Consider the following 23,153-nt stretch of genomic DNA (forward strand, 5'->3'; position numbering starts at 1 on the left):
GTAATTACAAAAATAAGTATTTACTATTCCACTTAATTACAATCTTCCTGAGCTTGGTCAGCTGTGCGAAAAAGCCTGTTTAATACAGGAACCACATGATAATGTATTACATAAATTTCCCCCTTTCCCTCATGCTGCTATATAAAAGGCATCTTTTAAACTTCCCTTCTTGAAAATATAACATTTGTGGCACTACAAGTTGTCAGTACAAAAAAAGAGAAAAAACGTGTGAACCATGAGAGTGAAAAGTGGGGCTCGATAGGTTTGTCTTCTATATTGTAATTTAAAGATACTGCTTCCTAGGTTATCCCAAAGGTACTGATGTAAACAACAACATAATTAAAACACCCACTTCAGATGTTATTTTGCTTCTTATTTAAAAAAAAATCTATTTCTATTTCGAAAGGCAGATTCCTCAAACTATTTACCCATTTATGCACGATGTCGTAAAGCTTTTTTTAAAAAATAGTGTCTTTAAAATCTTCCCTCCCACCCATCCCACACCCTATTAAGTGCAAATGCCAACTAAATCAAGAGGCAGAATCCTGGTGGCTGGCACTGAGATTAAAGAGGGCTACTTCATCTGGTGGTAGAAGTCAGCTTTCTGCTGACATATCATAATCTGAGGTTACTTCATCCTGCTCAGAGAGAAGGACCAAAGAGCAGATGTCATCTCTAGCAATATTTGCTCTCAAAGCTCCGGAATGCACCTGTTCTAGAAAGTCTTCTCATGGACAAAGTGTCTCCTGTACCTTCTGGTTTGGATGACTTGCTCCTCTGAAACGTATTTCGAAGGCTGGCCGCATTGCGCTGCCTATCAAGTTTGTCACTGATGGAGTAGCTTTTCCGTGTGTGGACATAGAGTAAGTTGGATTCATCTGCTGAATAACTATTGGCCCGCTCTATTTTAGGAAGCAGAATGTTGTTAGACAAGGTCCTGGATGTATTGCTATCTTGAGATGACAAGGAAACTGCTTTTTTGTCTTTGGCTTCAGCGTCCTCGTTGTCGGAACCTGGGTGACTTAGTTCTGCTTCCCTCTCTGGATGGCAGCACCCCAAGTCATCCATCTTATCTCCATGGACCCCAGGAAAACTAGACCTTTCTGCAATGGTTTGAGGAGCACTGACACACCTTGTATCAATGCAGTCGGTGATGCTAGTGTACTCTGCTGTTTTGACCGGGACTCCAAGGCTGCTGAAATAACTCCGGGAAGGAGAGAACATAAAACTATGAGATTTTACTATAGGTGCCTCTTCTATAATAAAGGGGCTTGTAGCCAGGTATCGACTACTTTTAGAACGCTCTAAGGTATGATATAAAGGGGGATCCAATTCCCAGGGGTTTTGGCTGTCTGTGATTTGGGAATAATCTGAAGAAAACACCCTCGTTTCTAGTGAGGAAGGCTCTTCATACTCAATACTTCTGCTTGAGATTCTATCGCCAGAGGTACCACTGACATAAGCACTACTCGAGAGAACGCTGGAAGTTATCTGAGCTTGAAGACTGGGGTCTCCGGTCCCAAGGATGTTCATTGAACTATCCAGGGGCTCTATCCCCGACTGCAGCTCGTCCATGGCAGACACATAGATATCAATGCAAGAGGAAGGCCTCCGAGAATCTGGAGCAATAGATAAAGTGCTTACAGGCATTAACGAAACTTTGGATTCCTTTGAGACTGAGTGAGAGCTAGTGGCACGGTGAAGGCCCAGAGACCGTTCTTTCAAAATACTTTCAAATTTCTCAAGCCCACCCTTCTCCTTCACATTCATCGCATAGAAGGAGTGACTTCGCAGCCGAGGCGTTAACGTTGGAGAGGTGGGGGATGTCGATTCTTCCCCCGTGGGATCAATACTCTCTTGAAGTTTGTATGTGTTCCCTTCCTGGCTGTTGAAGCTACTTTGCCTCACAATGTAAGCTGTGTCCGTACAGTCGGAAGATGTCCGAGACCGTATCTTACTGGCCTCTCCTTTGTCCACGCCAGTGATTTTGTCCAGTGCTGTGGCCATTCGGCCAATCATATCTTCCAGCTGAGCAAGCCGTATATCTACAGTCTGAAGCGAGGCCTTCATGCAATGCTCTCGTTCATTCACTTCCTCTAATCGCATTGCCATATTCTCTACTCTGCAGGAAGAAAAGAGAGGGGGGAAATGTTTTGATAACATTTATTTATTTATTCCTTCATTCCTTCATTCGACTTCTATGCTGCCCAATCCTGAAGCACTCAGAGCGGCTTACAATAATAATATAAATAGAAATACAAATAAATACAAAACAATAAAAAGAAGTCGAATATCATCTAAACTATGTAAAATCCCATATTAAAAGAAACCCAGTTAATATAAAACAGTCATGATCCCATACATATATACCATTCATACAGTGTGGCCCTGTCAGTTGTTAGTTCATGGTCCCCCAGGCCTGCCGGCAAAGCCAGGTCTTCGTGGCCTTATGGAAGGCCAGTAGGGTGGGAGCAGTACAGACATCAGGGGAAGCTGGGGTGGCCACTGAGAAGGCCCTCCCCTGTGGTCCCGCCAACCTGCATTGCTTTATTGATGAGACCCGGAGGAGGCCAACTCTGTGTGTTCTTATTGGTCTCTGGGAGGTATGTGGCAAGAGGTGTTCCCGTAAATAGTCTGATCCTGAGCCATGTAAGGCTTTAGAGGTAATAACCAACACCTTGAATTGTGCCCGGAGACAACTAGTAAGCCAGTGCAGCTCGCGGAGCGTAGGTGTTATATGGGCCTACTGAAGTGTACCCATGACAAGTCTCGCGGCTGCATTCTGGACATCCAGTTGGGCAAGCAGGTTAGCTTGGTTATTTCTAGACCAATTTACTTAACCAGGAAAATTGATAATAATGTCAATAGTATGCCATTAATATACTGATATGCACACTAAAAAAGTTTATCCTCCTTTTAAAAGTAAACAATTAAAAATAGGCTACTGGGTAACTGGAATCATAATTCCATTTACTGCTTATCCCCTCAATAATTTTATCAACACATATTTAAACAAGAACTTGCATTTTGCTACTGAGATGCATCGATATCCCTTTAAAAAAATAAACATGTACGTGTCTTAAAATATAGACTTTCAGAGCTGTTCTGTATAAATTATTTATAGATTTAAAATGTGTAAACATGAGATTTACCGATCTTCTGTATGTTATGCAGGTTCACATGTACAAAGAGAAAAAAAACCTGATTTCTGGTATAGAAATATTTCCATTTTATGGGTTTTATGTGGCAATCTCCTAAGTAATTATCAAATCTATAGAAAGTGGCAATTGATTTATTAAACTGCCAAAATTGCACAGCTATGCAGATTTTGAAAGCTGTCAGGAAATTGGAAAAGTGCCTAATTCTTGTCAAATGAATATGATGGCAACAAGTGATCCCTGGAGAAATAAATTTAGAGTGTCATGATATTCTCAGCCCTCAGTTATATTATGAGTACTGTATATTCAAAAGTAATTATTTCACATATAATTATTGTATGCTTTATTAACTTTTCTCTATTTTTTTCTCTAATTTTAAACCAACCAATCTCTTGCCTGGCTGTTTAAATAGAAACTAAGAGACTTGTGAAATAAGACCTCAATTTGCATTATGGCTTCTAAGACCTATTTATAAAAGCAGACTTCACACAACCTAGTGTTTTAGCCAATAAATCAGAGATGATTTCCAATTCATCAAGAAAAGGAGAAAGAGAAAAAAGTGGGATGGGCATAGGGAATACCAGAGTTGGATAACACCAAAGGCCCAATCAGATGCTTCCTTGATGTATAGCTTGTAGCACTAATATAACAAATTTTGGGGTTGCAGACAGCGGTGGATTGCTCCTGGTTTGGCGAACTGGTGGTGGCAGCGAGAAGCTCTGCCCATTCACCCAGGACAGGATTTAGAACCCACTACAGGTTGCAGAGATCTTTCTTCTGAAGGATTCTGCCATGCATAAGGGTGGGGGGAGGGAGGTTTGGGTGTCACTTGCATTGGAGTCAAAAACAGCCTTTTCCTCCAATGTATTTCATGCCTTTCCCAATTTGATAATAGGATAAAGAAAGACTTGACAAATAGCAACTTAACACATAGCAACTAAACTTTTTGTATTCTAGTTATTTTTTTAGATTTTATATTCTACTGATGACTGAGGTCTCTATGTTAGCCAGACTTAACCAAGTAATCTAACCTAAGGATTTTTACTTAGAAATATGCTTAATTTTTGTGGTTTCTTAAATAAATAAATAAATAAATAAATAAATAAATAAATAAATAAATAAATAAATAAATAAATAAATAAATAAATAAATAAATAAATAAATAAATAAATAAATAAATAAATAAATAAATAAATAAATAAATAAATAAATAAATAAATAAATAAATAAATAAATAAATAAATAAATAAATAAATAAATAAATAAATAAATAAATAAATAAATAAATAAATAAATAAATAAATAAATAAATAAATAAATAAATAAATAAATAAATAAATAAATAAATAAATAAATAAATAAATAAATAAATACCACTTTTATAACAATTCCAAAATAAGTTTACCATCTTTTGACTATTAATAGTTTGCAGCCAACAAAATATTGTGGAACTTTTAAAAAACTCTTTTTGTTTTAGAACAGTAAAATGAAAAATTCTATGATTACAATTTTCAAAACATACAATATCTACAAAACCAAACAAAATGTTGTGCACCTTTCAGAAGTTATACGGATTCTCTCATCATTGGAAGAATTAAACCTATCATCTTTCTCTCTGAAATATTCTTCTATGCACTGTTCTTCAAAATCATGAACCTTCTTCAGTTCATCGTCTGTTATAAAAAGTTCTATAGGAGACATACAAGGCAATAAACAACAGTCAATAACTAATTAGCTGTAAGTATAGAGTACTGCCTATATTATAATTTGTACAACTGGACTCTCCCACTATATGTAACTTCATAAGTAGATCATTTGATGAGTTTCAGATTTGTAGCTCTTCTACCACTTTCCCAAATTTGTGGCCTAACTCCCACCTGCCATACATTTCCCAATTTATATCAGACTTACTGAAATAGTATGAGCTCCGATATTTTATTCCATCATTTTTTCTTCTTCTGACCCTCTACAATCTCAAAGATAGGAGAATGTCTATATCAGTGATTTTCAACCTTTTTTGAGCCGCGGCACATTTTTTACATTTACAAAATTCTGGGGCACACCACCAACCAAAATGACACAAAATGACACTCTAAGACACTCTCCTCTCTTTTTCCATCCCTGTCTCCTCCCCCCTTGTGTGTGTGTGTGTGTATACACACTCTTGAACCATTTCCAAAAACAGGTGAGGGCTGGGGGTTTTCTCTCTCTTATTCTTTGGGTGCTTTTTATCATATGCTTTAAATCAAGAGTCACTTCTCTCTCTTATGTTTCTCTCTCTTTCCTCTCATTCTCTGTCTCAATCATTTTCTCATTTCTCTTTTCTCCTCCCCTTTTTGCTCATTTCTCTCTCTCTCTCTCTCCCTTCCTCTCCTTTTCTCTCTCTTGCTTTCTCTCTCTCTTGCTTTCTCTCTCTCCCAGTCTCTTTCTCTCTCTCAGCAAAAAGTTGCAAGAGAGCTTCCTTCTTCGCGGCACACCTGACCATGTCTCACGGCACACTAGTGTGCCATGGCACACTGGTTGAAAAACAGTGGTCTATATTGTCCCATCATGAAGGATATTGGGAGGTGTACGTTTCTATAGGTATTGACAGGACTTCAGATAGACAGTTAGTAGCAAAGTGACTGCAAGTGGAGTTGGTGGTATTCATTGTTGTTCATACCATTGTAGAGCCCAATTTGTACAAGGTTTTTTCACTATGAGAATTAGATCGTAGATAGGAAGTGACATTGCGGAAATACCAGTTGCAAGGAAATGGAGCTCTCCGTCTCTGTGATGACTTTTCCATCATTGTGGGCTCTGAAAGGAGCCAAAGCCACCTTGTAGGGGTGGCGAAGCAAAGGGGTGTGTCCTGTGAGGTCACAGGGGAGAGCACAACTCTCCTGCAGAACTCCAGGGTGTTTTCTTCTTCCTCTGTGCCACGGCGAGGAGAAGAGGCAGTGTAAGGACTGCCAGAGAACTGGAGACAACTTAACATCTAAGAAGAGTGCTGGAGTAGATTTGGTGAACAATGTTGGAACTAGGTGAGAAGAATCTTTTTTATTGAAAGTGTAACCCCAAAAGAATATTCAGAAAAGAGAATCTCAGTTATCTATAAAGTGGATACAGTTCAACACTTTGAGCAAAACTTTAAAACTTTACAACAGAACGGAACAGAATGGAAGAAAATAGAAAACTTGATAAAAATATAGAAATCTGGATTTTCTAATTGTACAGGCATTGACTTGGGCTAGGCATTTTAAAATGCTGAAGCTATTTACATAAAAAGTTAATACATTATTTATATTTATATTTATAAAATTGGATAAGAATGTTTAAGATTGAAATCTGATTTAAGAAATCTGCTGTCTAAGGAAGGTACAATATATTCTCCAAATCCTGGAAAGATTTGACTTTTGGTGATTTAAACATTGGAATAAGAAAAACTTTATTGCTAAAAACACCCTGAAAGTTTTGATATACGACTAAAGTGGTAGAAGGACTTATTAAAATTCCACTTTTGGACTATCTCGAGGAACAAACTGAGTAACTTTGGGATACAAAAACTCTTGAGCATTGGACATTAAAAAAAAGGTTTTTTTGGAGAAGTGAGAAGAGACATATTTTGTTTATCAAACTGTGAAATTATATTTAATCAAAAGTGATGAAAACTGGAGTGGGGGAATGCTATTTGAGAGATTTGTACAGTAATATTAATTAAAGCTGAAATGACTGTTTTAAGAAATAACTGATGAAAAGGAAATCACAAGTGGTGTGAAAAATGATAGCACTGCATACATGTAACAACAGAAATGCTAAAATATGGATGCAATTTGCTTATTAAGTAGCGATGCAGTGTAAATGTGTATGTGTGAAAAGAGCTCATATGCCTCATGTTTGATATGCTTTTATTCTCATAGGAAACGCATAGAGAACTGTAGCAAAGGTTAATGCAAAAATGATTTAAGAATTAAATTGTTAAGGATACTTGAAAAAGTGATAGAATCTGATTGAGAGAATATAAGGAGGCAATGAGCAAAATTTGTTTAGTGCAGCATGGTTTTATATTGGTCAAGAGGTGTACAGAACACGAAGAAAACTGGAAATGTAAGATGTTTATTGTATATTTGTTTATATACAAAGCTTATGATACACTAAATAGGCCTAATCCAGGGCAAAACAAATATACATGATGCTCCTGATATTGTTTAAAGTATTTATAGATAAATACATATGGAAAGGTGCAGGGGCAGATTACTCTTACCTGCTGCTATCCATGCGTTGCACATGTAGCATGAAGATTCACGCTGCACATCCCCAGCGTGATTTTGCTACAGCGCATGTGCAGGAAACAAAAAACGAGCCAAAATGTCATGACGGGACAGGTGCGTGCGTGCGTGAGAATTTGGCGATATTTTGCTTTCGCATGTGTCAATATCTCACATGTGCGAGCATCTCCTTGTGAGATTTTACTTCTGTGCATTTGCAGGAAGCAAAAAATACCAAAAATTAAAGAAAAAAGATGGCAATGCCCAAAGGGCTGGCAATGGTATGATTGTGTGTATGTTTGCTTTTAATAATAGTTTTCTTAGTGTTTTTTAAATTATTGGATTTGTTTTTACATTGTCTTTGTTATTGTTGTGAGCCGCCCCGAGTCTATGGAGAGGGGAGGCATACAAATCTAATAAATAAATAAATAAATAAATGAATGAATGAATGAATGAATGGATGGATGAATGGATGGATGGATGGATGGATGAACGAACGAACAAACAAACAAACAAATGGGGCAGTTGTGTGCAAATTGCACAATCTGGCAGCCACTACTAGTGCACAGCAGCCTACCACACCAGTAGCAACCCATCACTGGAAAGTTGGTAGTTACATTAGAAATGTATTGGCTAGGATCATGAGTATTTGTGTATTTCAATGCAGGTGAAGTTATATTGTTACTCAAGAGTCCAAACAATTTGGTCACAGAGAGAATGAATAAATTGCAAAATGATGATATAAAATAAAAGTATTGAGAAGAAGAAGAAAACTGAGGTGACTGGATGGAATTGATGATTAATGGATGCTGCAACCATACTTTGCAAGTACAGTGGTATCTCTACCTACGAATACCTATACTTATGAACTTTTCTGGATACAAACTGAGATCCCCCCCCCCTCTTCTCACGAACCATTTTTCACTTACGAACAAGGCAGGGAGAAGCCTCTTTGGGCTTCTCTAGGAATCTCCTTGGAGGAAATAGGGCCGGAAAAGGCAAGGAGGAGCCTCCATGGGGCCTCTCTAGGAATCTCCTTGGAGGAAACAGGGCTTCCACCCTCCCTGTGGTTTTTCCAATATTTGCTTTTACATTGATTTCTATGGGAAAAATTGCTTCTTCTTACAAACTTTTCTACTTAAGAACCCGGTCATGGAACGAATTAAGTTTGTAAGTGAGGTACCACTATATATAAAGATGTGGAAGAGTTGTAGTGAGCAATGGTGGAAATGAGACTTAATTAAGTATCCTTCTTTTTATCATTTGCTTTTAATTTCTTTTGCTTACTGTGCCTTACTCTTTTTCTGTTCTTTGCAGAATGTTGCTTACCTTCAAAGGTATGATGGATGGATGCAGCTTCCTACAGATTGGCTTTCAGCCTTAGATTTCCAAAACTTACTTTGTAGGCTATCACTAAGGAATGTTTCCAAATGTACATATCCCAAAGGCTGCTGTACTACAAAACCACCCTATTGTGTGTTCCTCAGCTGAAATTGTTGTTTGCTCATGGATGACCCTGCATCTAAGTGATGCCAGTGCCCTCACGAAACATAGTGGCTTTGTCCAAGTAATTCTGCACAAATCCTATGACACTTACTGAGCCCATAGTCTGCTTCATCTGGATCGCTGTCGTGTTTCCGCCATCTACAGCAAATGTGCTGAAATATCATGGTCATGTGACTGAAGATGATTAGCGGAGGGGGTAAGACTGGTTTTTCATGGAAAGTCATAATAAGTTGATATCTCTGAAACTTCCATACCTGGTTTGATATGGACTTAACCTCAAAGAATGTGTTGCTGAAATAGGAATAGAAAAAGGAACAGGCTTTTGATAAAACAGCTGAATATTTTTGTCTACATATGTAACATCGGGATCTGTTCTACACATTGAGAAACAATACATTTTAGAGAGTATATATACCGATAGCATCTGTAGTCAATCCCGACAGTCTTTTTGATGGACTATTTATAACAGTTTCTGTTATATTTACATTGCTATACAGTTTATTTGACTCATCTACAACATTTTTTTATTTTTGCATAAAAATATTAGGAGATAGTCTACTTCTAAAAGAAATAACCATTAACTTGGGTATTTAAATGTAACTGCTATAAGAACCAGTTTCCAAGATTTTCCTTTGATTAACACTGTCCATCGTCTTAGGTTAATTCAAAAGCATGGATGCAATACCACTACCACCATCTCCATTCTTTCCCACTTCACCAAGACAGTCAGATGACCTCAAGTGCAAGTAAAAGCACTAAAATGTTGTTAAATTCAGATTTGGGGAAAAATCGTAAGGTGACTATCTTGTTTAATGGCATCCAGTAGAAGACTGATCCTCACTACTGAGATAGATAGTGTTGTGGTTCAGCCTGAGGCTGCTCAGGGACCCGCTGTGTCTGTGCTGGCTCCATGCCCGGAGGAGGATGACAGCGAAGAGGAGGGGGCTGAGCAGTCGGACGGGGGAGGGGAAAGTCAGGAATGGGACGAAGGAGAACAGCAGGAGAGCCCGGGGGGGGCTCTCCCCAGCCAGTAGCTTGGAGTCATTAGGTGATGAAGCACAAGCCATCATTGACATGCGGCAGAGACGTTCAGATCAAAGAAAGGAGCAATTAAAGAAGTATTATCAGCACTGAATTAGGAACAGCTGGGCTTGGGTGTGGTCCTCCTTAGCAGGGTTTAAAAGGCAGGCAAGCCCTTGAAGCCATGTGGAGTGTTATCCGTTGGAGTTACGGTGACCTGTTTTGTGCTCGACGTCTCTGTTCCTGGCTTGTGGCCCAGCAGTTTGGAAGACCTGTGGGAGGTGTAGGTCTGCTATCTACAGCCTCGTCTTGGCAGCAAGAATCCTGTATTGCTGCATGGACTTTTGCCTTCGTGGATATATTTGAAGATACAGCGTTTTCCTGTTTGTAAGGACATTTTCTGTTACCTGTGTTTTTCTTGAATTTTATAAACTGCCTTTGCCTTTTACCGGTGTGTCTGGCTTCTCTTTTTGGGTTGGTCTTGGCTTCTGGAGTGACCCAGACAGAACAGATAGTGAATGCAACTCAGTATTTAAATGTCCCGGTCAAGTAAACCAGGTGTCCTTTGCAGGCTTACTGTATGAAAACTCTTGGCACTGTTGGAGGGATATAGTTATTCAGTAATTGCCAAATTATTTTGGCTGCTAATATTGGCCTTGCATCTCTGTCTAAAAATTGCTGAACTTTGTATCAGCCTTTAAGTTTTATCTTTAATTAAACAACGGATAGGGAGGAAGGAGATTACCTTAATGAATCCATATCTCAGGATATCTTAAATATGTCAACACCTTCAGGTAGAAAATTATTATTATTATTTATTATTATTTATTCGACTTCTATGCCGCCCAATCACAAAGGACTAGGGCGGCATAGAAGTCTAGGATAAGAAATAGTACAGGAAATACTTCCTGATATTAGTTGATTGAGGCATATATATTTGAAGAAGTGTTCCATAAAGGTTATTTTTTAAAATTCAATCTGCTCTGCTTTGATATATCCAAAATAACTGAAAAGAAAAATGGACTAAGGAGCAAGGGTTAATTGCCTCTTTAGAGCACTTTTTGACTTTGATCAAACTTAAAGCTACCTTCAGGTATATATTTAAAAATAACATAACTTGGAAATCTTTATTTGTTTTTCACATCAGCTCTAGCTTGGAAGATTAAATTTTACCCTAAAATACAGACTCTTCTTATACTAAAGTATAATATAGTTCCATCTATTTTTATCAGTTTATAAATTTAAACCTTATTGAATATGAAACGCATCCAAGTTTTCAATTACAGCGAATTCCCCTGTAATACAATCACAACTTTTATACTATATGTTTATTTCTATAACTGGTTGTTCTTGCGCTGTAGGACTGAGCAAAGTTTATTCAGAGTGCAAAAATGTAGCCTCTGTCTAAAACTCTTTAAACCACTACATCTTTGCCAAAACATACATAGTGCCTATAGAAATAGCTGTACAATCACAGGAAAAGTAGTTAGCGGTTAATATCTATGGAGATTCGCAGTCATCCAGGTCATGATTGTCTCAAAGGTACCTTTTCAAGAAGCAACTGGACTTTCAGATTTTTCTTTGAACACGTTTCACTTCTAATCTAAGAAACCTCTTCAACTGAAGAAGCTTCTTAAATGAGAAGCATAGTGTCTTCAAAGAAAAACCAGAAATTCCAATTGCTTCTTGAAAAACACATTTGGGATAGAATGCAGTTAATGATGACTTGTTCAGTGGCTAGTTATTCAAAGTTACAAGGGTACTAAATTAATTGTGTTTGATTAGTTTTGATCATTGTAACACCACTGCAATCACCTATATTTCAAAATTGCAGAAATCTCTGGACATATACCCTCTGCAAAAGATACTCATGATTATGTCCTCTAAAACTCTGTCATGGAATATTTATATTTTTTTACAATTGCAAATAATTTCTGTTGGTATATACTTTAAGTCCGGTGACAAGTAGTGTTGGGCGAACTGAACCTGCAAAGTTCGGGCTCGTACTGAACTTTGCACGGTTCGGGCTCCCGAACCCGAACCCGAATTTTTGCAAAAGTTCGGGTTTGGGAGAGCACCAGGAAGCGCCGCCGCCCAGCTGTCACCTTCAGAAACAGCCGGGGCGCTTCCCAGTGCTCTCCTGAACCCGAACGTTTGCCGAACTTCCAGGTTCGGCATTCGGGAGACTGCCGAGAAGCGCCCCGGCTGTTTCTGAAGGTGACAGCTGGGTGGCGGCACTTCCCAGAACAGCCGGGGAGCTGTCGGCCAGTCGGGAGGCGAAAAAGGAGGTGGGGAATCCCACGAGGAGATTCCAGGGGCGGAGATTTGACATCACTGAGACGTCCTTCCTGGCCGGCTGAAGTTCAGCAAAAGTTCGGGTTCGGGTTCAGGTTCAGGAGAATGCCGGGAAGCGCCCCGACTGTTCCGAAAGGTGACAGCTGGCCGGCGGCGCTTTCTGGCGCTTTCCCAAGTGCCGAACTCAAAAGTTCGGCAAAAGTTCAGGTTCGAGTTCAGGTGCTGAACCCGAACTTTTATAAAAATTCGGGTGCCGAACCCGAACCTGAACTTCGTTGGGTTCGCCCAACACTAGTGATAAGTACTAAAAAGTTTGGCATGGCTGCTGTGGATGGAAGAGAAATATATAATATTTTACCAACTCACTTAAAAACTGCTATCAGTAAGTTCACCAGAAGGATGTTTGCAACCAAAAGATAGCAAGCCATTATGGCAGGAACGATCCATGCTCCTGTTTTGCAAGGAGGAAGCTGAATTATTTTACCATCTTCTCTCGTTTCATTTTGGCCACAAGGAGCTGAGGAAAAATAGGGTGAGAGTAGGGGAAAGAAAATAAATTTTAAAAAGAAATGATTGCAGAACATATTGCATTTCAAAACCTTAGAAATTTCTGGACATCTACTCTCTGCAAAAGATACCCATGATCAACGTACTCTAAACTCTAAACTTATATTGTTTGCTATTGCAAATAATTTTTTGTTGATAGATGCTTTAATACCAGTCTTGCGACAATTATTTAAAAGTTTGGGATTTCTGTCAAATTCTAGGTACTTTACTATGTGCTTTGAAATTTAACTCTCTTAAATGTGCTAATAAAACATCTGTGTGAAATATTATTTATACATCCATTTGCTTTTTGGTAACTAGGATATATAAATAACGTATATCTATGTTATATAGTATATAGTATGTTATATAGTATATCCTAGTATGTATGTGTATGTATGTATGTGTGTTTGTGCATATGTGTGTGTGTGTAACATATTTTGGCTGATAATGAAAAGTAAGGGAGACTACTATAGATCTATTTTGGGCTTATTTGCCCTCATCAGGTAGCAACACCCTTACTGCGATTTGAACCTGGGGCTCTGCCTTGTAAGGCAGTGGCCTTAGTCTCTAGGCTACAGGCTTGCTTCCTGTATTAGCTTGTACCAGGGAAGGGTTATATGTGATTTGTTTGTCGAGTCACCCTGGTATATGGAAGGAGCATATAGCTTCCTTTTTGCCTCTCGGCCCCACATGTCCCGTAATATGACATGTCCCGATATTATGACCAATTGGTTTTTTTTAGCTCATTGGCTAAAATAACCCCACCCCAAATAACTCCCCCAACTACTTTGAGGGGAAGGGGGGACATGCCGCACGTACCCCCATGCCCTTACCGAGGCACTTTGCTCGCTGCCCACTCTTGCTCACCTGCTGCCTCGCACCCCACACCTTGCCAGTAAAGCTGATGTCTCTCTTTCTCTAGCTGTCTAGTCTCCCTCTTGCCACTGCTGCCCCGGGCCAAGCCCACTCGAGGGCAACAGATGCGGCCACTCCCTTGTCCGGTGGCTGCCCTCAGCGCATGGGGCTCCCATTTAAGAGCCTGTTGAGAAAGTCACCCACAGAGCCAGAGGAAGGGCACTTCTGCGTCTTTCCGCATTGTGCTGGCGATAGGGGGACTGGGGCTTTCCCCAATCCCACTGCAGCAGCTCTGGAGCCTTGATCCCTGCCTCACCTCCTCCTCGCAGGCAGGAGCGAGTTTCAAAATGTCACCGGAAGCGAAGTCCAGAAGAGCCAAACTTGTTCCGCGGGATGTGTGCAATAATGCAGTGGAGGGAGTTGGTAAAACCTGCCTCTTGCTTGCATGCGCTCTCTCTCCCAGCTGAGAGCTGCTCTTTTGGTGGCGGATGCTCTTTTGGCCAGGAGAGCAAGAGAGCGAGAGCACAAGCGAGAGGTGGGTCTTCTCTGGGTCCCGTCAACTAAACAATGTCGCTTGGCGGGACCCAGGGGAAGAGCCTTCTCTGTGGCGGCCCCAGCCCTCTGGAACCAACTCCCCCCAGAGATTAGAATTGCCCCCACCCTCCTTGCCTTTCGTAAGCTGCTTAAAACCCACCTCTGCCGCCAGGCATGGGGGAATTGAGATAGTCTTTCCCCCTAGGCCTTTACAATTTTATGCATGGTATGTCTGTATGTATGTTTGGTTTTTATAATAATGGGGTTGTAACTGTTTTTAGTATTGGATTATTATTATATGATGTTTTATTATTGCTGTTAGCCACCCCGAGTCTCTGGAGAGGGGCGGCATACAAATCCAATAAATAAATAGATAAAATAAATTAAATAAATAAATAAATAAATAAATAAAAATAAATAAATAAATAAATAAATAAAATAAATAAATAAATGGATGGATGGATGGATAAATAAATAAAAAAAATGCATAAATAAATAAATGCATACATAAATGCATAAATGCATAAACAAACAAACAAATAAATAAATAAATAAATAAGGTGTGTGCACGCAGACAGTTTTACCAATTAAATATATATTCTGCACAGGCAGCAGGAGTCTCCGCCCACCCACCCGGGATGCTTCTGCGTATGCTTTTGGGCATGTGCAGGAGTGTGTGCACAAACTGGTAGTAACAGGTTTTAGAATCCTACTACTGGATATACTGTATATATAACAGGCAAGTTTGGCCTTGGAGTGCAAAATGAAGCAGGGCACAGGCTGGTAGAATTTTGTCAAGAGAATACTATCGTCATAACAAACAGTCCTTTCCAATAACCCAAGAGAAATGGATGCCACCAGATGGTCAACACAGAAATCAGATTGACTCTATGCTCTGCAGCCAAAGACGGAGAAGCTCTATACAGTCAGTAAAAACAAGACTAGGAGCTGACTGTTGTTCAGACCATGAGCTTCTTGTTGCAAAATTTAGGTTTAAATTGAAGAAAGTAGAGAAAAGGCCACTCAGGTATGAACTAAATGATATCCCTGATGAATATACAGTAGAGGTGACAAATAGATTTAAGGAATTAGATCTGATAGACAAGAGTGCCTGAAGAACTATGGACAGAGGTTCACAACTTTGTACAAGAGGTAGCAACTAAAACCATCCGAAAGGAAAAAAAATGCAAGAAAGCGAAATGGCTTTTTGAGGATGCTTTACAAATAGCTGAGGAGAGAAGGGATACAAAAGGCAAGGGAGAAAGGGAAATAGCTAGAAGAGATAAGAATGCCTTCTTAAATGAACAGTGCAAAGAAATAGAAGAAATAGAATAGGGAGGACCTCTTCAATTGGAGATATGATGGGAATGTTTCATGCAAATATGGGCATGATAAAAGATCAAAAGTGCAGGAACCTAACAGAGGCAGAAGAGATTAAAAAGAGGTGACCCAGAATTATACAAGAATGACCTTAACATTTCTGATAACCATGATGCGGTGGCCACTGACCTTGAGCCAGACACCCTGGAATGTGAAGTCAAGTGGTCCTTAGGACGTCTGAGCAAGAACAAAGCTAGTGGAGGTGACAGTATTCCAGTTGAGCTATTCAAAATCTTAAAAGATGATGCAGCAAAAATGCTACACTCAATATGCCAGCAAATTTGGAAAACACTACAGTGGCCACAGGATTGGAAAAGGTCAGTTTACATTCCAATTCTAAAGAAGGGCAATGCCAAAGAATGTTCAAACTACCACACCACTACACTCATTTCACATGCTAGTAAAGTTATACAGTACTCAAAATCCTACAAGCTAGGCTCCAGCAGTAGGTAGATCGAGAGCTACCAGATGTATAGGCAGGATTTTGAAGAAGCAGAGGAACAAGAGAGCAAATTGCCAACATATGATGGATCATGTAGAAACAGCCAGGGTGGCGCAGCAGATAGAGTGCTGTACTGCAGGCCACTGAAGCTGACTGTAGATCTGTAGGTCAGCAGTTTAAATCTCATCACAAGGTTGACTCAGCCTTCCATACTTCCAAGGTGGGTAAAATGAGGAGCCGGATTGTGAGGGAAATATGCTGGCTCTGTTAAAAAATGCTATTGCTAACATGTTGTAAGCCACCCTGAGTCTAAGGAGAAGGGCGGCATAAAAATCGAATGAATGAATGAATGAATGAATGAATGAATGAATGAATGAATGAATGAATGAATAAAGCGAGAAAGCATGCAAGCTAGGGAATTCCAGAAAAACATCTACTTCTGCTTCATTGATTAGGCTAAAGTCTTTGATTGTGTGGATCACATCAAGTTGTGGTAAGTTCTTAAAGAAATGGGAGTACCAGACCATTTTATTCGTCTCTTGAGAAACCTATATGCGGGCCAACAAGCAATATTGAGAACTGGACATGAAACCACTGATTGGTTCAAAATTGGAAAAGAAATTCGGCAAGGTTGTAGACTATTGCTCTGCCTATTTAACTTATGTGAAGAGCACATCATGAGAAAGGCAGGACTAGATGAATCACAAGTTGGAATTAAGATTGCTGGGAGAAATAGCAACAACAACTGCTCTGAGTCTCCGGAGAGGGGCGGCATACAAATCTAATAAATAAATAAATAAATAAACTTCAGATATGCAGATATCATTCTAATGGCAGAAAGTGAAGAGAAACTAAAGAGCCTTTTGATGTGGGTGAAGGAGAAGAATGCAAAAGCTGTTTTGAAACTCAGCATTAAGAAAACTAAGATCATGGTACCCAGACCTCTCAATTCCTGGCAAATAGATGGGGAAGAAATGGAGGTAGTGACAGATTTTATTTTTCTGGCCTCCAAGATCACTGCAGATTGGAACTACAGCCAAGAAATTAAAAGACGCTTGCTCCTGGGGAGGGAAGCTATGGCACAGCTAGACAGCATACTAAAAAGTAGAGATATCCCCTTGCCAACAAAAGGGTATATAGTCAAGGCTATGGTTTTCCCAGTTGCAATGTATAGCAGTGAAAGTTGGACCATAAGAAAGGCTGAGCGCCTAAAAATTGAGGCCTTTGAACTATGGTGCTGGAGAAGACTCCTGCGAGTCCTTGGGACTGCAAGGTGAACAAACAAGTCTGTCCTAGAGAAGATCAACTCTGACTGTTATTTAAAAGGTCAGATCCTGAAGATGAAACTCAAATACTTACCACCTAATTAGAAGGAAGGACTCATTGGAGAAGAGCTTAATGCTGGGAACGTTTGAGGGCAAAAGAAGAAGGGGATGGCAGAGAATGAGATGGCTGGATGGAGTCACTGAAGCAGTTGGCATGAGTGGACTTTGGGGGATGGTAGAGGACAGAAAGACCTGGAGGTACATTGTCCATGGAGTTGTGATGGTTCAGACATGACTTTGCAACTAACAATAACAACTAAGATATATCAGTAATAAAACTTAATCCCTGGATAGTTCAGTGGATTTCAAGCTGGCTCAAGCGTAGACATCAGAGTTATTGTTAATGGCGAGTATTCTGAGCAGAGACAGGTTACAAGCGGTGTGCCACAAGGGTCTGTTCTGGGTCCTATTCTTTTTAATATGTTTGTTAGTGACATAGGAGAAGGTTTGGTAGGGAAGGTTTGCCTATTTGCCGATGACTCTAAAGTGTGCAATAGGGTTGGTATTCCTGGAGGGGTCTGTAATATGGTAAATGATTTAGCTTTACTAGATAAATGGTCAAAGCAATGGAAACTGCAGTTTAATGTTTCCAAATGTAAAATAATGCACTTGGGGAAAAGGAATCCTCAATCTGAGTATTGCATTGGCAGTTCTGTGTTAGCAAAAACTTCAGAAGAGAAGGATTTAGGGGTAGTGATTTCTGACAGTCTCAAAATGGGTGAGCATTGTGGTCGCGCGGTAGGAAAAGCAAGTAGGATGCTTGGCTGCATAGCTAGAGGTATAACAAGCAGGAAGAGGGAGATTGTGATCCCCTTATATAGAGCGCTGGTGAGACCACATTTGGAGTACTGTGTTCAGTTCTGGAGACCTCACCTACAAAAAGATATTAACAAAATTGAACAGGTCCAAAGACGGGCTACAAGAATGGTGGAAGGTCTTAAGCATAAAACGTATCAGGAAAGACTTAATGAACTCAATCTGTATAGTCTGGAGGACAGAAGGAAAAGGGGGGACATGATCGAAACATTTAAATATGTTAAAGGGTTAAATAAGGTTCAGGAGGGAAGTGTTTTTAATAGGAAAGTGAACACAAGAACAAGGGGACACAATCTGAAGTTAGTTGGGGGAAAGATCAAAAGCAACATGAGAAAATATTATTTTACTGAAAGAGTAGTAGATCCTTGGAACAAACGTCCAGCAGACGTGGTTGGTAAATCCACAGTAACTGAATTTAAACATGCCTGGGATAAACATATATCCATTGTAAGATAAAATACAGGAAATAGTATAAGGGTAGACTAGATGAACCATGAGGTCTTTTTCTGCCGTCAGTCTTCTATGTTTCTATATCAAATGAGAGAACATTTTACAAAGAAACATTTGGTGAATATATTATATATGAGTAATATATGTAGAATCACAATAGTTTTTTTTGTTGCTGCCTTATTTTAGTCCACTTTGGGATATTTAACAGTATTCTAGAATCAAATGTAAGCAGGTAGGTAAGATTTATGGGCAACAGAGCAGACATTTTACTTTATTTTGTGTCACCAGCTGTTTGAAAAAAACAGAGGACAAAATGGCATAGTTTTATTATGCTGATATAGTTTAGAAAATATGCCTTCTTATTAATTAGCTGAAGTTTTAATTTGGGATGACTTTGACTATTTTTGTTCACCCAAACGGCAACTACATTTCCTCACCAATACTGCAGATGAGTTTGCTACTTTAAGGAAGTGTCACCGGTGCAAGGAATGCTATTCCTCTCCTACCCCTGGTTATTTTCTCACACGTTCCCAATATAGCAGTGAATAAGGAGAAATTTGTGTAACAAGAAAACATCCAATAAATTAATCTGTTCAAGAAGTGAAAGAATGTTTAGCAGGTGCAGGCTCGTTTCATATCAAAGAATGCATAAGAAAAATGTTGGCTCACAAAATAATAATAATAATAATAATAATAATAATAATAATAATAATAATAATAATAGATTAGATTTGTATGCCGCCCCTCTCCGAAGACTCGGGGCGGCTCAAAACAATGATAAAAACAATATTATAATGGCACAAATCTAATATTAAAAAACTAAAACCCTATCATAATTAAAAACTAAACAGCACATACATACCAAACATAAATTATAATAAGCCTGGGGGAAAGATGTCTCAAATCCTCCATGCCTGGTGGTATAGGTGGGTCTTAAGTAGTTTACGGAAGACAAGGAGGGTGGGAGCAGTTCTAATCTCCGGGGGGAGTTGATTCCAGAGGGCCGGGGCCACCCCCTGGGGCCCGCCAGACAACATTGTTTAGTCAACGGGACCCAGAGAAACTCTGTGGGACCTTATCGGCCGCTGGGATTCATGCGGTAGCAGGCAGTTCCGGAGGTACCCCCCCCCAAAAAAAAATTAATAAAGATACTGAAGCTCAGGTTACTTTTGATCCTAGATGGGCAAATCTGTCTGGTGCAAATAGAAAAAAGGGAGAAGACAGTTCCATCGGTGTAATTTCTGAGAGAGGCATTGGTGAACTAAGACATCTCTGGAGAAGTGGAAACTATGCATTGGCAAAGACCAAAAAATCAGTGACGAACTTGTCTAACAGAATCTTTCCAGGTAAGAAGAAGATGAGAGTTTGCCCTCTTATGCTCCAGATGGCTATGGGACCCTGGGACAGCAGTGAACACATAGGTCTGAGCCAGGAGTGGGTTCTGTTTTTCTTCGCTGCTGGTTCACTCCTTGATGCTTTGTGCACATTTTGTGGGAACACAGGCACATGCATAGTGCTAGAGAAGCAGAAAACAAGATGGCAGCACTTATGGCGCTGTTGAGAGAGCCGATTCAAGGGTGTGGCAGGCCTGGGTCATTGCCGGTTCTAGCAACCAAGGCTGCCAAATTACTACTGCTTCCATAGAACCGGACTAAACTGGGAGGAACCCACCACTGATCCAAGTACTGGTAAGTAAGAAAAGCCATCAAACTCTCAATCCTGGTGGGGCCTGTCTACCTTAGTTTGGAATATGGGGGTTCAACGATCTTCTTTTCTAAATATTTTTCAAAGTTAAATGAGAACTTCTAAGCAAAAACTATCTTCTGATGATAGAAAAGAATATTTATAGCTCGATGTTGAGCTGAACTAAACTGAACAAACAGCATCAGGAACACCACATTACGTAATGAGTAAAACTTCACTCACTAAATTAAAAAAAATTAAAAATTAAATTAGAAAAATTAAATAACAGTTTAAAGAAGTTAAGAATATAAAATAAAGGACAAAAAGATAAACAATGTAATTCAAGAAAGTTTTAAATACTGTTAAAGGACCAGAAGACCAGAAGAAGAGGGGAGCTGGACACAAGGGGAGGGGGAGGTGAGATTGAATTTAATTAATCAACCACCTCCAGTATGAAACTTGGGTCTACAAGTCATATGACAAAGCCAGGTTTTGAGGCTTTTACAAAACATCAGTACAGTGATACCTCATCTTATGAACTTAATTGGTTCCGGGACGAGGTTTGTAAGGTGAAAAGTTTGTAAGATGAAACAATGTTTCCCATAGGAATCAATGGAAACGCGATTAATGTGTGCAAGCCCAAAACTCACCCCTTTTGCCAGCCGAAGCGCCCGTTTTTGTGCTGCTGGGATTCCCCTGAGGCTCCCCTCCATGGGAAACCCCACCTCCAGACCTCTGTGTTTTTGTGATACTGCAGAGGAATCCCAGCAGGGGAATCCCAGCAGCGCAAAAACAGGTGCTTCGCTGGAAGTCCGGAGGTGGGGTTTCCCAGCAAGGGGAGCCTCAGCGAAATTGCAGCATCACAAAAACACGGAAGTCCTCGAAACCCCACCTTTGGACTTCCGTGTTTTTGTGATGCTGCAATTTTGTGATGCTGCAAAAACACGGAAGTCCAGAGATGAGGTTTCCCATGGAGGGGAGCCTCAGGGGAATCCCAGCAGCACAAAAACGAGTGCTTCACTGGCAACAGAAGTCTGGAGGTAGGGCATCCCAGCGGCGGCGGCTTGGGTTTGTAAGGTGAAAATAGTTTGGAAGAAGTTTGTATGACGAGGGGTTTGTAAGACGAGGTATCACTGTATTTCTCATTCTATAATTGAGCCTTTACAGTAAAGATTCTTTGATTCTTGCCCTTGATTCTTACTATTAACAAAAATAGACTTTTATATGAGGAAATAAGCAAGCTTTGCATATATATATGTTGATATTTATCTTTTTTTTGGTAATTCTTCTGTCCCCCTCCCTATTTTCCTACTTTTTATTCCTAACAAGATTTGTTGAGTCTATAAAGTGACTAACACACTCTTTAAAAATTGAACTGCTAAATTTTAGGCAACTAAATCTAAGGTGGGTTTTTTTGGCCTAATCTAACACTGTAACCTTTAGCCTCATTGATTCTTGGAGTAATTCTGTCATGAGAAAATCTATGATGTACTTAATTCTATTTTGTCTCTCTAAAATACCCCATAATTGCTAGTGAGAATTTAGTCTATTTTGGAAAACTAGGAAGATCAATTAATATGAATATATTTTAAAATAGGCTTTCCCTCCAGCAAGAGGCATGGTTAGCTTGCAAAATTAATTCTTGAATTTAAATGAAATTTCCATCTTTCTTTGCCAGAAGTGGTAAAACCAGGAATTTGACCCTCTAAGGTAATACATAATTTTATTCAAATTGCATAACTTCAGATCACCTTGCTGTAACCAAAGTAATTAAAGGAGAACAACTCAGGGAATTGTAAATAACACCACCAAAGTCAGAAATAACCAGAGAATCTGAAGTATTGTAAGAAAAGTTGGGAATGAATAAAATGTATTCTCTTTGGAAATGAAAGATTCAAGGTAGGAAATGCCCCTTTCTCTCCATTCCACCAAGGGTAAGAAGTTATATAAATGTGCTTCTCTTACATTTGTAATGGCAACCGGAAGCATTGTAGTGAGACAGCCTGGAAATAGTGGGCTCTCATGGGCCCAGTGAAAATCCAGGCTGACAAACACCTGTTGTGGGGTTTTCGGGCCAGATCCATTCTGTAGGGACAGGGAAGAAGAAGAGACACCTCAGAAGACCAAGAGGAACAGGCAAATTCCTTGGAGGGAAACTCTTTGATACAGCGACAGGGGCAATAGTCAAGTGGCCATTATTGAAGCTGGGGCAACCAGAATAAGTTTAGTGCAGGAGTGCTGATTTGGATGGAGTACTGGGACCAGGTGAGTGATTGGCCAACTCACAGGTAAAAAAGAAACTTTAAAACAAAATTTAAAAGCTATTCCTGACATGAAAACAGTGACTCCTTGGCGTGGGGGAATTTTAATGGAGATAGACGATCAAAGCAGAAGTTTGAACACCAGCCCAGAATGAAGAGAGAGAAAACTAAAATATTATAAGAAGAAACCCCCCAAAAATAGTTGTGTAAGAAGATTAAAAATATCTTTAAAATTTTGAATATATTTTTAAGAAGAAAGGAAAGACAATCTTGATATGAGCAGTTAGCTGGAGAATTAAAATAACCTTATGCATAATAATGTTCTACATTGGAAGTAGCATCAATCGACCCTTGGGGATTAGTAAAATTCTGTCCAGTGCAGACTGAAGCAACTCTTTCCATCTGATTTAAGGATAACCCATTGAACTCTGATGTTCAGCAGTGAATAGTGTTACTTCCACTAGCAGACTGCTTGGTGACATTTATTTATCTTAGACGTTAATTTTCAGTACACCAAATTCTCATTTGAGTAATTTTTTGTCATTCTACTTCTCCAAATGTATGAGTAACTCATACATAATTTATCTTCTGTGGCTTTGGTTCAATGGCTATCCCTGAGATGCATTCTCTTT

General features: G+C 39.5%; 1 protein-coding gene across 1 annotated transcript in view; it reads right to left on the reverse strand.

The window, feature by feature from the left end:
• Positions 1-675: 675 nt before the first annotated feature.
• TRPM3 (transient receptor potential cation channel subfamily M member 3) overlaps positions 676-23,153 on the reverse strand; it is an 87,217-nt gene continuing 64,739 nt past the window's right edge. The window contains exons 17-19 of the mRNA XM_070736890.1: positions 9,003-9,202; positions 4,714-4,846; positions 676-2,122 (exon numbers count right to left, since the gene is read on the reverse strand). Coding sequence (XP_070592991.1) covers positions 676-2,122; positions 4,714-4,846; positions 9,003-9,202 — 1,780 coding nt within the window. The remainder of the gene's footprint in view (positions 2,123-4,713; positions 4,847-9,002; positions 9,203-23,153) is intronic.

This window comes from Erythrolamprus reginae, chromosome 2, assembly GCF_031021105.1.
Source record: "Erythrolamprus reginae isolate rEryReg1 chromosome 2, rEryReg1.hap1, whole genome shotgun sequence".
Classification (NCBI taxonomy): Eukaryota; Metazoa; Chordata; class Lepidosauria; order Squamata; family Dipsadidae; genus Erythrolamprus; species Erythrolamprus reginae.